Here is a 16,469-nt window from a genome sequence, read left to right as displayed (position 1 = left end):
ATCCCTTCCACACTGGGAGCAAGTGCAGTCTGTCCCTGGTCTGTCCCCCTGGCTATGGGCCCTGCGCGTGCTACCTGTTCCACGCGCAGGGCCAGCTAGGCAGGCGGAGATCAGGGGTCTCAATGCGTGGATGAGACGGTGGTGTAGGGAGGAGGGGTTTAGATTAGTGCTAAATGACTGTGGCTTAGATCAGCTAGTCACGGAGCCCACCAGAGGACAGGTGACTCTGGATTTAATTTTGTGCGGTACGCAGGACCTGGTTAGAGATGTAAACGTTACTGAGCCATTGGGAAACAGTGATCATGCTGCGATCCGTTTTGACGTGCACGTTGGGGGAAGAATACCAGGCAAATCTCTAACAAAAACCCTTGACTTCCGACGGGCGGACTTCCCTCAAATGAGGAGGCTGGTTAGGAGGAGGTTGAAAGGGAGGGTAAAAAGAGTCCAATCTCTCCAAAGTGCATGGAGGCTTCTTAAAACAACAGTAATAGAGGCCCAGCAGAGGTGTATACCGCAAAGAAAGAAGGGTTCCACTAAATCCAGGAGGGTGCCCGCATGGCTAACCAGCCAAGTTAGAGAGGCTGTGAAGGGCAAGGAAGCTTCCTTCCGTAAATGGAAGTCTTGCCCTAATGAGGAGAATAAAAAGGAACATAAACTGTGGCAAAAGAAATGTAAGAAGGTGATATGGGAGGCCAAGAGAGACTATGAGGAACGCATGGCCAGCAACATTAAGGGGAATAATAAAAGCTTCTTCAAATATGTTAGAAGCAGGAAACCCGCCAGAGAAACGGTTGGCCCTCTGGATGGTCAGGGAGGGAAAGGGGAGATAAAAGGAGACTTAGAGATGGCAGAGAAATTAAATGAGTTCTTTGCATCTGTCTTCACGGCAGAAGACCTCGGGCAGATACCGCTGCCCGAATGGCCCCTCCTGACCGAGGAGTTAAGTCAGATAGAGGTTAAAAGAGAAGATGTTTCAGACCTCATTGATAAATTAAAGATCAATAAGTCACCGGGCCCTGATGGCATCCACCCAAGGGTTATTAAGGAATTGAAGAATGAAGTTGCAGATCTCTTGACTAAGGTATGCAACTTGTCCCTCAAAACGGCCACGGTGCCAGAAGATTGGAGGATAGCAAATGTCACGCCTATTTTTAAAAAGGGAAAGAGGGGGGACCCGGGAAACTATAGGCCGGTCAGCCTAACATCCATACCGGGTAAGATGGTGGAATGCCTCATCAAAGATAGGATCTCAAAACACATAGATGAACAGGCCTTGCTGAGGGAGAGTCAGCATGGCTTCTGTAAGGGTAAGTCTTGCCTCACAAACCTTATAGAATTCTTTGAAAAGGTCAACAGGCATGTGGATGCGGGAGAACCCATGGACATTATATATCTGGACTTTCAGAAGGCGTTTGACACGGTCCCTCACCAAAGGCTACTGAAAAAACTCCACAGTCAGGGAATTAGAGGACAGGTCCTCTCATGGATTGAGAACTGGTTGGAGGCCAGGAAGCAGAGAGTGGGTGTCAATGGGCAATTTTCACAATGGAGAGAGGTGAAAAGCGGTGTGCCCCAAGGATCTGTCCTGGGACCGGTGCTTTTCAACCTCTTCATAAATGACCTGGAGACAGGGTTGAGCAGTGAAGTGGCTAAGTTTGCAGACGACACCAAACTTTTCCGAGTGGTAAAGACCAGAAGTGATTGTGAGCAGCTCCAGAAGGATCTCTCCAGACTGGCAGAATGGGCAGCAAAATGGCAGATGCGCTTCAATGTCAGTAAGTGTAAAGTCATGCACATTGGGGCAAAAAATCAAAACTTTAGATATAGGCTGATGGGTTCTGAGCTGTCTGTGACAGATCAGGAGAGAGATCTTGGGGTGGTGGTGGACAGGTCGATGAAAGTGTCGACCCAATGTGCGGTGGCAGTGAAGAAGGCCAATTCTATGCTTGGGATCATTAGGAAGGGTATTGAGAACAAAACGGTTAGTATTATAATGCCGTTGTACAAATCGATGGTAAGGCCACACCTGGAGTATTGTGTCCAGTTCTGGTCGCCGCATCTCAAGAAAGACATAGTGGAAATGGAAAAGGTGCAAAAGAGAATGACTAAGATGATTATGGGGCTGGGGCACCTTCCTTATGAGGAAAGGCTACGGCGTTTGGGCCTCTTCAGCCTAGAAAAGAGACGCCTGAGGGGGGACATGATTGAGACATACAAAATTATGCAGGGGATGGACAGAGTGGATAGGGAGATGCTCTTTACACTCTCACATAATACCAGAACCAGGGGACATCCACTAAAATTGAGTGTTGGGCGGGTTAGGACAGACAAAAGAAAATATTTCTTTACTCAGCGCGTGGTCGGTCTGTGGAACTCCTTGCCACAGGATGTGGTGCTGGCGTCTAACCTAGACGCCTTTAAAAGGGTATTGGACAAGTTTCTGGAGGAAAAATCCATTATGGGGTACAAGCCATGATGTGTATGCGCAACCTCCTGATTTTAGAAATGGGTTAAGTCAGAATGCCAGATGTAGGGGAGGGCACCAGGATGAGGTCTCTTGTTATCTGGTGTGCTCCCTGGGGCATTTGGTGGGCCGCTGTGAGATACAGGAAGCTGGACTAGATGGGCCTATGGCCTGATCCAGTGGGGCTGTTCTTATGTTATGTTATACACCACCGTCTCATCCACGCATTGAGACCCCTGATCTCCGCCTGCCTAGTTGGCCCTGCGCGTGGAACAGGTAGCACTTCAGAGAATGCTACCTTTGAGGTCCTGGCTTTCAGCTTCCTGCCTAAAAGCCTAAATTTGGCCTCCAGGACCTCCCAGCTACACTTGCCCACATCGTTGGTGCCGACATGCACCACAGCCGCTACCTCTCCCCAGCACTGTCTACTAGCCTGTCTAGACGAGAAGTGATGTCCGCAACCTTCGCACCAGGCAGGCAAGTCACAATGCGGTCCTCACATCCGTCGCAAACCCCCCTCTCTATGTTTCTAATAATTGAATCCCCCACTACAAGAAGCCCCCGACCCCCCTCCCGCCGAGGAGTATCCCAAGTGCGCTCGGATACGGGCCCATCCCCTGGAGAAGGGATTCCCCCTAGGGGATTGTTTCCCTCCTCTCCAGGATGACGTCCTCCAGTCCCGAGACTTCCCACCCGGGTAGCCGAGGAGCTGCACGCCTGAGGTTGGGACGAAGCCTGATCGTCCCCGGAAGTCTCCCCACGGTCCTCTTCTGTCTGCCTGCGCTTCTCCAGGTCGGCCACCAAGGCTTCAAGGGAGTGGACGCGTTCCCTGAGACCCTGGAGCTCCTTGCACCGAGGACACACCCATGACTTATGCCCCAGAGGCATATAATCATACATGTGGCACTCGATGCAGAACACTGGATAGCCCCCACCCTGCTGCTGGCTGTGACTGCATAGCTTTTTTTTGTTGTTGTTGTTGTTTTTATTTAGGGGTCCTTTTAAAAACCATACACTGGTTAGCAGCCCTCTTCTCAAGGGAAGAGGAAGGGCAGTGTATGGGGCCCTGGCCTCCTCGCCCTGCTGCTGAACTCGCCCAGATGCTAAACTCTTGTGCCTTACTTGGCACTTAGTTCCCGAGGCACTGGGTTCCCAGAGGCCACACGCGTCTGCAGAGAGCCTCACACGATGGCCCGCCTAGCTTTATACTCCTGGCTGGGTCCTCCCACCTCCTTCCTTCCTGATTGAAAGGGGGCTGGCCTTCCCAGGTGAGTTTACAAAAGCTCAGGAAGGCAAACAGCTGCTGATGGGCGTGACCCACTCTGCAGGCTCCTGAATGGACTGCTTGGATTAGCCTAATTGGACTCTTAATGGGTTGGGAATTGGCCCTTCCTAGGTTCTTTCCCTCCTAGTTCTGTTCTCTTAGGCTGGACTGTTTTTGTAACCTCAAGCTAGTTTTTATTTGGGTTTGTTTAATTATTTATTGCTCTCTAGATCCTGTGTCCCAATTTACTGACCTGTTTAGGTTATGTTCTAACTTAGATTAAGTTTAACCTGGGTTAAGTATAGGTTTAATTTAAACAAGTAGAAAAACCTGCTTTCCACTTTATCCTCCTCCCTTCCTTCGATTAGGTGCTACCTTAGGTGCAGCTAACTTTCAACTTTGATTTAAATGCCTCACCCTTGGGCTCTTACTCACGAGTAGGACTCTGCTCTTACTCACGAGTAGACCTATGTACCTCCCTTAGGTGCTAACTTTCAATTTTGATTTAAGGTTGATTTAAAGGTAAGGTTAAGGTTAGAAGACAGGGAGTTAGAAAGACAAAGTGTTAGAATGAGTACACTTACCTCCTTCTCCTGCTCCTCCTCCTCTCCTTCTCCAAAACTCAGAGGTCTCCTTGCCTTCTCCTCGCCCAGATGCTAAACTCTCGTGCCTTACCTGGCACTTGGTTCCCAGAGGCCACACGCGTCTGCAGAGGCAGGGCATCTTCTCGCCCCCCCCCCCCGTACAACATTGAAGGCTGCAACAAGCACAAGGTTGGGGTACTTAACCCAAGGAAGTAAAGTGTTGTGAAAACTGCACCTTTCACATGCTGATTTCACAGGATTTTCTTTTGGTGCCTCAGAAGTGCAAGCCAACTGTCCATCTGGGGCACATCTGCATAGGGGGTGTGTGCATATGCTGGTGTGCATAATAGCTGGCCCATCTAGGGCAGTGCATCACCAGGACTCCCCTTTCCAAACTGCCCAGTAGAGAGTCCATGGTTAGAATTTTTCATTCCCATCTTTTTGTTAGTGGAGTCTTTCTACCCTCTTGATACGTTTGTTCCTTAACAACAAAGTGGAGTTCCTCAGAGGGGATCTCCTATCTAAAAATTTCATGCAGCACCTTCTTTAGGCCTGTAAAATCCATATAGAAGTTAGGATACTTGCAGATTAGGAGGGTGATGGGTGGTGAAGAGATACTTGGATGATACAAACCCATACGTCTGAGGTATTCAATCTGTCCCTGCTCCCTAGGGAGGTGTGTCTAGACACCAGGGGCTTCATGAGGTTCATGATGCTTCATGAAGCATCTCATGAAGAGGTGGCCGTAGCTCAGCTCAGACTTGCTGCTCAGACTTGCTGCTTTTCTGCAGCTGTGAGCGACGTGGGTGGGGCAGCATAAGGTGGGGAGGGTGTGTGAAACATGGTGGGGGGAGGTGGGAGAGAAGGCTGGCTGGGCATCGACACAGGGCTCGCTCCTGGCAGGCTTCAAACTGGGAGGGAAGAGTAAGTACAGGCAGCATAGCGCTTTGCTCCACTTGGGAAGGAGGGCGCCCAGCCTGCTCTTGGAGATGTCCAAATGCCACAGCCTGCATTCCTCCATCTTGCCTGGGGGGAGTAGGGGTGGCATCTGCATGTTGGGGTGTATGTGTGTGAGCATGCCCCCATCTACTTTGGGGGTGAGTTGTAATCTTGCTCTATGTGGCTGCAATCCTTTCCGCACTTTCCTGGGAGTAAGCCCCATTGACTCAAATGGGACTCACTTCTGAGTAGACCTACATAGGCTTGGGGTCTGTATCAGGTTAACCAAGGATCTTCACCTTTCTCTTTTTCCTCCCCCTCCCAAAAAGAAAAAAATAAGCTACTCTTGATGGCTTTGTCTCCAAAAATTGATTAAAAAATAAAAACACCCATTCCTTTTCAGCCATCCCCCTTTTTCCTCCTGCCTCCTGGGGGGGAGTACTTCCCACGTTGGCTGCTATTATAAGACAAAATGCACAATCCTAGCTAGGTCTACTCAGAAGTAAGTCCTATTGTGTTCAGTGGGACTTGCTCCCAGGAAAGTGTTAGGATTGCAGCCTCAGAGTGCTGGCAGCTGTTTTTTTGTTCCTAGTGTATAATTATAACACCTTCACCCCCATTTTGGGGGTAACTGAGGTGAGGTGTTGTAATGGGGAGCTGTGGCCAATGGCCACAAGGATCAGGGGAGCCGCGGGCCAGAAAAGTTGGAGAACGACTACCATAGTCCACATACTATTGCTGCCTAATGTGCATTTATTCTGTGGAAAATGCTCATTATTATATGGATTTCTACACATGTGCTTTGGGCTTTCGTTAAAATTTTGTTATTGGAGTCTTAAGTACTTCCCGCTCTTGCATTGTTACCAACCATTCTGGTTCTGATTTGGGTTTGAAAAAATGCAGTGCTCAGTAAACTGTGTTATGTAAATACTTGGGAACTTGCCACATGTCAACGCATTTCACTTGGAAGTCTGTCTGCACAATGCTCATTAGTATTTGGCACAACAAAAAAAGAATTTGCTGATAAACTCAATCTTCAGTCATTGCTCATGTACCTCTAACAGTCTGATTTTTGCTGAATCACTGAATACAGATAGAACTTCAAAACTGAATTTGAGTAATGAAAGTTGGTGTAACCTAAGAATGCAGTATGGTCTTTAAATGGTTTTATGTAGCCTCTGAAAGCTGTCATGTTTTCCTAATTCCCAATCAATTATTTAGGTATCTTTGTGAATCACAAGTCCTTCAGTGTTGTGCTTCTTAGAGTTGAATTACAGTATGTAACAACCAGGGACTAGATTTTCCTGATACTTTAATGCTCTATTTCTCTAAAAACTTGCTTTCAGGTAACACAACAAGATGTAAGAAAAGAAAACCCTCTGCAGTTCAAATTCAGGGCAAAGTTTTTTCCTGAGGATGTATCTGAAGAGTTAATTCAAGAAATAACTCAGAGACTTTTTTTTCTGCAAGTCAAAGAAGCTATCTTAAATGATGAAATTTATTGTCCACCAGAAACTGCTGTTTTGCTAGCTTCTTATGCTGTTCAAGCAAAGTATGGAGATTACAACAAGGAGATACATAAGCTAGGATATTTGGCCAATGATAGACTTCTTCCTCAACGGTAAGAAATTTGTATGCCACAAATCCTGCAAACTCTGTTAAATATAGTACTTTGGTTTAGTATTAAAGCATGCCTGAAATACTAAGCAATGCATGATGTGATTAAATCAAGATAAGACTAAATCATGGTGTTAAGGGAAGATGGATGACCTATATATAAAATTTAGTTTGGTAATTGGTAATGAATAGTAAACCTGTAATTCTGTTTTCATCTTTGTGTGGGTTTATGGTTGTGTGATAATTGTTTGAGGAAATTTGTAGGTAGATAGAAAGATATGACTTCTAATTTCAGTTAAAATGCTTCTGATAACAGTCATATTGGTAAAGACATGTTTTTTCTTAACATTTAAGTGAAATAGTGCCATACTTAAATAAATGAAGAGTGATCTTTTTAAACATGTATTCTCACAATTTTAAATATTGTGCATACTGGCAATAAAATCAAAACAAGCTCTTTATATCCTAAACCCCTCTATTGGCTATAGAACATTTTGAAAATCTGTTCACTTTCATCCCAGCAACAGTTTTGTGTTTGGTTTTTACATATTAAATTTCTATCTGGAAAACTAGCAAGGTTTCCTGTTGGCATAGATTGTGTATGATGGCATACATTATGGATAGTATAAAGTAATGAAAATCAACTTGTCAGAAGGACAGATCCTCTCCTGTATTAAAAAATGATCACTTATTTGCTGCTTGTATTATGTTTCTTGCGCTTAAAAATGTGTTTACATTTCTGAAAGCAAATGTGCAATCCATAAATAGAGAAGCTTGTAGCAACTTGTAGCAATGGACATAAAAGACAGGGATTTTCAGAATGGGTAGGTAAACTGTAAGCAAATGATAGTTGACAACCAGAAGTCAACCTGCTCTGATCTTGACAACTTATAGTTGCTTATTAAAAGACTGCGTTTTAAAACAAAGCTCCTTTTTCTTGACTTGTGCTACACCAATTTTATTATTGTTTTCACATGTTATCAATGCCTTCAAACTTAAGGACATAGTCTGATGCCATATGCAGTGAAGTTAAATCAGTGGTTCCCAACCTTTAGGAGCTAGCGGACCACAGAGGTAAAAATTGGGATTGTTGTGGATCACATGCAAACCCCCCCCCCGCACATGAAAATTACAATTAAATTTGGTAGTCTGTGGGGGAGTGCTCAGCGAGACGCTGGAGGTGCTAGCTACGGGAGGTCCATCCACTGCCCTTTCTGGTGGTCTGTGGGAAGTGCTGGCTTGGTGAAATGCTAGAAGTGCTGGCTGTGGCTGTTCTCTGCCCTTTATGATGGTCAGTGGGGAGATACTCAGTGAGATGCTGGATGTCATTAAAGGCAATCTTTTTGGCCCCTGAGACCTTGCAGACCATGCGTTGGGAACCACTAGCTTAAATATACTCTGAAAAGCTGTTAAGATGGTCTGTGGCATGCTTTTTTTTTTTTGCTGACCCCAGACTTAAACTAATGGTGTAGGTTTTGTGCAGAAGTATTGCAACACCTATTTCATGATGATCCTTTTATTTGGCAGTGTTTTGGAACAGCATAAATTGACCAAAGAGCAGTGGGAAGAGAGAATACAGAATTGGCATGAAGAACACCAAGGAATGTTAAGGTAATTTTCCCACTATATCTGCAGTCCTCATTTGAAATTGGTTTACCACTTGTGTTCCTTGAAGTAATGTGTATGTTAGGCCAACAGTAAAGAGCCATTGCATGCATTCCTATACATAATTAATTTTACTACTGCTGTTTTTAAAGTCAGAAAGACATTGGGCCATGTTCAACAAACGTTAGTCACACTTTAACACCATTGAAATAAGTGGACTTTCAAGTAAACATGGACATAATTGGGCTGTATTCTCACTGCAATTGATGAATGTCAAGTGCATATAAACATTTTTTTCATCAATTTATTTCAGTGGACCTTTGCTGAGGCTAATTTCAGTTGAATGGGACCCATAATGTTACTGCTCTGTAATAAATACAGAGTTGGATTTTTTTGGTTTTAATTATATTCTCTTCATTGATCAGGGAAGACTCTATGATGGAGTACCTCAAAATTGCACAAGATTTGGAAATGTATGGAGTCAACTATTTTGAAATAAAGAATAAAAAAGGGACTGAATTGTGGCTTGGTGTTGATGCTTTGGGTTTGAATATTTATGAACATGATGACAAGTAAGTACTACATTTCTAGAGTAGAAATGTAAAGATAAGTAGTACTAGAATGTTTGCAATGTTTCCAAACTACAGTTCAGAGATAATTCTTCCTAATAAGGCCCTATACAAACCTGTTAAGACTTCATATGGACTCTCAAGAGAATCTGGATGGTGGAGAGGGATTTGGTGGCGGGATGGTCCAACCTTTTTTGGGCAGAGGTGGAACAGGTGACCTCATTTTCCTTGGTGTCTATATTTGTTGTCTTTAATTGTGATTTTTACACTGTGAGTTTGGTACTTTTTACTGAAGATTATTTCCCTCTTAAAGGTTGACTCCCAAGATTGGTTTTCCTTGGAGTGAAATCAGAAACATTTCATTTAATGACAAAAAGTTTGTGATAAAGCCCATTGATAAAAAGGCCCCTGTAAGTACTTCTTTTGGATTCTTATTCAATCATGATCTCTCAACATAGAGCATATTCATTATCAATTGCGCTTTGGTCTTAACTTCCTGTGAAGAGTCTCCCTGTCTAAGTACTCATTTGAAATACATATGGCATGTCACTCTTTTCTTGTTCTGCATTTTATTTTAATGTTTCTCGTTTGATATTAATTTTACTTACTTATGCTACCAATGAGTCTTCATTGGGAAGGATAATTAATTCCCTACTACCCTTTTGAGATGGGATGGCCAAAACTATATATGATATTCTGAATATACAGTAGCAATACCATATTTATTCCTTTCTCTTTCATTCCCAATACTGAATTTGATTCAGTATATTGGGTGGAATTTTGAATGAGCCTTCCACCCTAACCTAAAGAACTGCTTTTTCTGGATAGTCACTGCTGATTTAGTTTCCAGCACTGTACATATGAAGCTGTGATTTTTTTTTTGTATCTCCCAAATTGTCACATACCATATCCTTTGATTCTCCCATTTTGTTGCACAGTAACCTGGTTCAGAAATCCTTTTGGAATTCTTCCTATTATGGTTGGTATTTCATAGCCATGAACAATGGCTTAGCTGTGTCAGTCCCAAAATTCACTTTCACTCCCAAAATTCACTCTCAAAAGCCTTTTGCTTCCTCAAAAATGGGCTCATTCAAGCTAAACCTTCCTGGGTGCAGTGTGCCTGCAAAGGTGAAACCAGCAATAGCAAAACTGAGCAAGCCTTGCTGGCTTCTGCTGCAATCTCCTAACTAGCTCACTCCAATACAAATAAACTGTTGCCTTTAAGGAGATTCCTAAACACCCCTTTGCCTTTGTGAAAAATTTTATGGTTCTCTGCAACCCACTGAAGGTAAGAGGTTGGAGGAGAACTAGAAAATTCAAAAGTAACTAGCCATGGGCTCTGAGCCCAGCCAGCCGACTTCCTATTTTTTGCGAGGTAGGGTCAAACTGCAGAAATGGTCAGCCTTGCTTGAAGAAGCCATTAACAGTCAACCCTGCCTGGAACTGGTGTCAGGGGCTTTCGTAGTTCATTAGGAATGCTCTTCCTCTGCCAGGGAATTTCATAGCTGTCTCTTGCATTCTTTTCCAGTTATCAATACCTTTAATCTTTATTGTGAGCTCATGAGAGGTCTTCATTAAAAGCCTCTTCAAAGTCTAAGTATGTCTCAGAATTGCTACTTGTTTGTCCTGTGCAAGTCACAAATATTGCTCCTAAAGGGTGTGCTTAGTGAAGGAATATTAAGCCTTGATTTAAAAGATGAAGTTCCATTTAAGGGAGAACTAGAGTGTCTGTGATCTCTCAAAACCTGCTCTGCAGGTTTCTGGAATGTAAACGGGGGTTTCAGCAACATATATTTTTCATTAGGATTTTGTTTTTTATGCACCACGTCTGAGAATTAATAAGAGGATATTGGCCCTGTGTATGGGAAACCATGAGCTATACATGAGGAGAAGAAAGCCAGATACAATTGAAGTTCAGCAGATGAAAGCCCAAGCTAGGGAAGAAAAACAGCAAAAGCAATTGGAGAGGTAAGATATTGACAATCTATGCATATAAATCTTCCTTTCTGAATTTTCCTCTTAAATATTTTTATTTTGGCTTTTAGTTGACTTACCTCTTTGCTGTGCTTGGCTTTGAATATTGCTGTTCTGGTTGTTCTGTGATTTGTTGCCTTGCTATTGTCTTCCATTCTATCTTTTTATTTAATATTGACTGTAAGCACCTTGGGCTCTCCATGTGGAGGAAAGGTAGAATTAAAAAAATTAAGTGAATTCATCTTGTCATTTGGAACTGATTGGGTGATCTTACAAACCTGAGGCAGACTCAAGGAGGAAAACTTTGTGTTAGGCTCTATTTTGCACTCAAATGAGGGAATTTTTTTTTAAAAAAAACAAGCTCTTTTAAAATCTTTAGTAAGTACAACAAATTTATATTTGCTATCCAGTTATACGTGTTACACATGGCTCATGTATTTCTGGCAGAAAATAGGTAGATGTGTTTGTTTCTGGTGAGTAAGATAGGTTTTCATCCTAAGTCTTACAGAACACAATGGGCTTACTTCTGAGTAAGGAAAATACCACTTTCAAACACTTCTATAAATAGGGTTTAAAAATTACATAGGAAGAAGGAAAAGATTTTTAAAATTCTTGGTTACCTGGTCCTGAGCAGGGGCTATTGAAGCTCATTTGCTGTTACAACCTTGTGGCACAACTGAATTTGTCCACTAGCAGAATACAATGAGATCAGTCTGACTTTTAATTGGACTCTGCTGGAATCCTGATGCTTCAGAGAAAAACATAGGTGTTTACATTGACATGTTTAACCACATGTTCCAATAACAACTTCTGAAGATCCTATACTTGTTAAGCTGAATATTAACACTGAAACTACTGTTGGTGAATGCAGATCTGTGAGCCACCTTAAGTGTGCAAATAGCTTCTGCAAAGGTGAGAAGAGAGGGGAATCAAAATACTCGGGTTTTATAGCGTTAAGTCAGGGTGTCCATGTTGTACCTCTTTTTATAAAGTGTCTAATGTTGTTGTAAAAACCTGTATCATAAGAACATAAGAACAGCCCCGCTGGATCAGGCCATAGGCCCATCTAGTCCAGCTTCTCACAGCGGCCCACCAAATGCCCCAGGGAGCACACCAGATAACAAGAGACCTCATCCTGGTGCCCTCCCTTGCATCTGGCATTCTGACATAACCCATTTCTAAAATCAGGAGGTTGCGCATACACATCATGGCTTGTACTATGATACAAGTGAGAGAGTTTTCTGGGACTTGGTCTCTGGGTCAAATGCTAAGCAGACACAGACTCCTTTACAAGCGTATAGAAAGTTTATTTACATGCTATTTACAGATTAGGAATAGATTAGGATGGATACAGGTTCGAAGTTACCTCATGGTGGATCGTTGATTTCTCTCTGAGAACCACACCCAAAACTCCTTTACTTGTACTCTGTCACAAACACCTGACCCATGTGATATTGCGTGTCACTTCCCTCTCCTTATTTGGCATACTGGTGCATGGTTCCAGCCCTAACTGGGAAGTCTGTTAGCCACGTATGGAGAAGTTTCTGGCCTGCAACTTTGATTACATAAGACCCTGGAATGTTCCTTTTGGGAAAGCTATGACACACATGTTTTTGTTCTCTGCAGGTCATCTTGACATAATGACTTTTCCTATCCTGGTTTTAACAGAAAAACTAGTCACTACTTTGGCTCCTAATTTCGGGTGTTTTTCTTATCTGAGAGAAGTTAGGTTAACCCTTAAAATCTCCATCAATCCCCTGTTTTTTTCTTGACCAAAATAAATATCTCGGTGTTTATCTTGGTCACACCCTTATCCTACTGATTTGGGGACATACATGTTTGTTTGAACTTCGTTGATAGGCCTTTGTTATGTTGGTGCATTTGCTTCTTCATGTTATGCAACTGTATGTATATATTTAACTAAAACAATCAGCTTTAACTACACTTTCCTAAGTGCACCTTAACAGTTTAGTATTGAAGTCTTACTAACTCTAGTGTCCTGCTTTTGGAACTTGGAAGGGTACAGTCTTGGTACTTGGAAGATTAACCATGAAAGAGAACCTGTCATAGTGACAGAAACTATAGCAAGAAAGAGAGTTGCTATATCAATGGTGTAGCTTAAGGGATACAAAGGAACTTTTAGGAAGTCTCCTTATAACATGCAAAGCTGCTATTGATAGCAGTAACTGAGATATATGTTTAAAACATGTTTCCTTACATAAAGTGCAATATCCTTAGTGAATCAATATGTATTGATTTCATATTTGATTTATTAGTACTTCCACATTCATCACACCATGCTTAATTTGCTCATACTTTGCTTATGCAACAAGCATCCGTGTCACCTTATTCCATAGGCTGCTTACAATCCAAAGGCCTTGTTATCTAAGCCAACCCAAGTCTCTTCAGACATAAGTTGTCTTTAGATCAGTGCCTTAGTTAAAAGCTAGCCTAATTTATGGCCGACACAATGCTCAAATGCACACTATAACTACTCTTTTAAAGAGTAATATTCTGTAAAAGAAATACTTCAGACTTTGCAAATTCATTCTTTTAACTTTAAATAATACTAAGGACAGACCACTTTATTTGTGAATAGTGTACACAACCAAAGCTATATGAAAATGCTTTCTCATGTAGAGATACTTTATAAGTGTTTGCTAACCTTAGAAAAAGCCTTATAGGACTTTATGAAAAGAACTCATACCTTTGTGTAGGTTGACTTTTTAAAACTTAGTCTACACTGTTTATGTTTTACTATGGTTAGACCTTAATTACTTCAAGAGAGGTTTCTTGCCACCTAGTATGCTCCCTGAGACACTTGGTGGACTGCTGTGAAACACAGGAAGCTGCTGTGTAAGGTAGCACAAGTATGAAGGATCAGACAACCATCGGCGTTACTCACACTCAACCAAATAAGGAATGCCCTGCAAAACACTTCTCTCTGGGAAATAGGGAAACACTTCTCAAGAGCTTCCCCTTTTACCTACATTTACCCACACTTGCAGTGTCTTTGGATTTCTTCACCTCCTTCAACTAGGTGCAATAGGTGTGCAATAGGTTAACCATGTTTGTCTTCTTAGCTTATTTCTCTCATTGCTCTTTGGACTGATTAGAATCAAACAATAACAATTTGGTTATACTTCAGGCATTCCACATACAGCTTAACTCAGGCGTGCTCAAAACGTCGATCGCGATCGACCGGTAGCTCACGAAGCAAAATCCGGTCGATCGCGTGCCAAGCCTCCCGTCCGCCATGTTGAAAGGGGCAGGGAAAGAGCTCAGGAGCTTCCCGATTGGCCTGCCATCGCATCTGGGACACTCGGCGGCGCCGGGCCAATCGGGAAGCTCCGGGGCTCTTTCCCGCCCCTTTCAACATGGCGGGCCAATGAACTTCAATGAAGGGCAGGAAAGAGCCCTGGAGTGCCCCCTAGCCCCGCGCTGCCACTGTAGCTCCGCGTGCCCGGCTCCCTCCTGCCCCACTGACACGGCCGCTGATGCGGGCTTGTGGGCGAGGCAGGAGGAGGAGAGCGGGCGGGCGGGCGAGCGGCGGAGCCGAGCGGCAGCGGCAGCCGGGCGGGGAGGGGAGGACGAGGGGCTGCCTGCCCGCCTCAGCGACGGAGCCCCGGCCCTCCCCACAGGCCCCCCCAGAGATGGCCTTCGGCTGAGGAGCCTCCGTCCCGCTCGCCCCCAGGATGCGGGCAGCGCTCTGCGAGGGAGGAGGAGACTCCTGTGCGGCAGCACCCCGTGAGCCTGGCAGGGGGGCCCCCGAGGAGGCGGCGCTGCTGCTGAGGCTGGTAAGCCAGGCAGGGGGCATCGGGCCCCTCCTCCCCTCGCCGCCGCCTCTGTCCCCCTCCCGCCCAGCATCCCCGGGCGGCCTTGCTCCCTTCCCAGTCCCCAGCTGCATCTCGCTCTCCTCGGGTACCGGGCGCTGCGAGGCTGTGGCTGGCGGGAGGGCGAGCGCCACCAGAGGACAGGTAAGGGTTGCTCGGGAGGAGGCGCGGCGTGGCGCGGGGCAGGGAGAGCGGTCCTGGTGCACAGGGGTGGCTGCGGCTGCAGTCCTGGCTGCTACTCCTTACCTGGGAGTAGCCCCGTTGACTCGGATGGGGCTTGCTTCTGAGTAGATCTGCCTCTGAGGCTGCGGTTCTCACCTCACTTACCCGGGAGTAAGCCCCATTGACTAGCATGGGACTTACTTCTGAGGAGACACCATAGGGTTGGGCTCTGAGGTTGCAATTCTGTCCACATTTACACAGGAGTAAGCCCCACTGACTCTAATGGGACTTACTTCTGAGTAGACATAAGGTTGACCCCCAACACGTCTAATTCTGTTATGGCAAATGCTATTATTGTAAAAAAAACTCTGGTAGATCTCCAGGCCTTGCTGAGTTTTCAAGTAGCTCTCGAGCCAAAAAAGTCTGAGCACCCCTGGCTTAACTCTTACACATTCATCTATCACTAAGAAAACAACAATATTGCAAACATAATACAAATCAACATAATGAACAATTATGACATATGAAACGTGAAAATGTTAGAACAGTGGAAAACACATCGCAGAACATCACATCACAACAAAATACAAACACAGTTGTAATCATTAAAGATTTGCAATTAAGAAAGAGTCCATTAAGAAACCATTTGGAAAAGTCCATGTTTTAAAATAGTCCGTTAGAAAAGTTCAAAGTAATGCTCCATAGGACATTAACTGTTTTAGTAATCCTTCTCTCCAAACAAAGTCCATTTCATTTTTACTGTTTGCAGGTAGTAGTTTATTCCAAATGGATAGCTCTCATGCTTCATGATTATTTCCTCAAACACAAGCACTTGGTTTACCTGGAAAATAATAAGCTCTATACAAATTAACAAGGTCTCAACAGACAGAAAATTTCATTATTTTTTTTCAGTATGGCCTTGCAGGCTTTATTTTACGCTTACAAGAAGGAACATTTTTTTTTCTTTTCTCTGAGCAATCTTGGCCAACTTCCCAGAAACTTTTGGCTTATTTCCTAGAACTTCAGCACAGAACTTAGATCATAAAAACTCTGCTGGCTGTACCACCACCAGCACACACACACAGTGATGAATTTTCAAGATACAAATTTTTTTTTACGTAAAAACTGGTGAGTTACAATACAAGATAAGCACGTCACTAACTCACCTCCTCAGTGCCCTTCTTCCGGTCACCTACCCAATATCCACCCACACCTGGTCTAGCTAAAGTCATAGCTGCAAGGTGTTAGCAATCAATTCACAGCAAGAATTTGAACTTTGTTTTACATACAAGTCTCTGTTATTGCGAGCATACAAATGAACTTATAAGAAATAGTCAAAATTAGAACATACAGATCAAAACAAACTCACCCAAACTTATGCCTTTTGTACTTTGTGAATGTATATTGTTGCTTGTTTGACCTTGGAACATTGAGGTTCTTTTTTCCCATTATTTTAAG

General features: G+C 43.8%; 1 protein-coding gene across 2 annotated transcripts in view; it reads left to right on the top strand.

Annotated features, from left to right (window-relative positions):
• Positions 1-16,469, top strand: part of RDX (radixin) — a 60,903-nt gene that overhangs the window by 26,869 nt on the left and 17,565 nt on the right. For both annotated transcript variants that reach the window (XM_066618814.1, XM_066618815.1), the window contains 5 exons: positions 6,598-6,872; positions 8,396-8,479; positions 8,899-9,045; positions 9,356-9,452; positions 10,847-11,010. In XM_066618814.1, the coding sequence (XP_066474911.1) occupies positions 6,598-6,872; positions 8,396-8,479; positions 8,899-9,045; positions 9,356-9,452; positions 10,847-11,010 (767 nt within the window). The remainder of the gene's footprint in view (positions 1-6,597; positions 6,873-8,395; positions 8,480-8,898; positions 9,046-9,355; positions 9,453-10,846; positions 11,011-16,469) is intronic.

The sequence above is a fragment of the Tiliqua scincoides genome, chromosome 3 (genome assembly GCF_035046505.1).
Source record: "Tiliqua scincoides isolate rTilSci1 chromosome 3, rTilSci1.hap2, whole genome shotgun sequence".
Taxonomy (NCBI): Eukaryota; Metazoa; Chordata; class Lepidosauria; order Squamata; family Scincidae; genus Tiliqua; species Tiliqua scincoides.
This window is presented reverse-complemented; position numbering and strand designations above follow the sequence as displayed.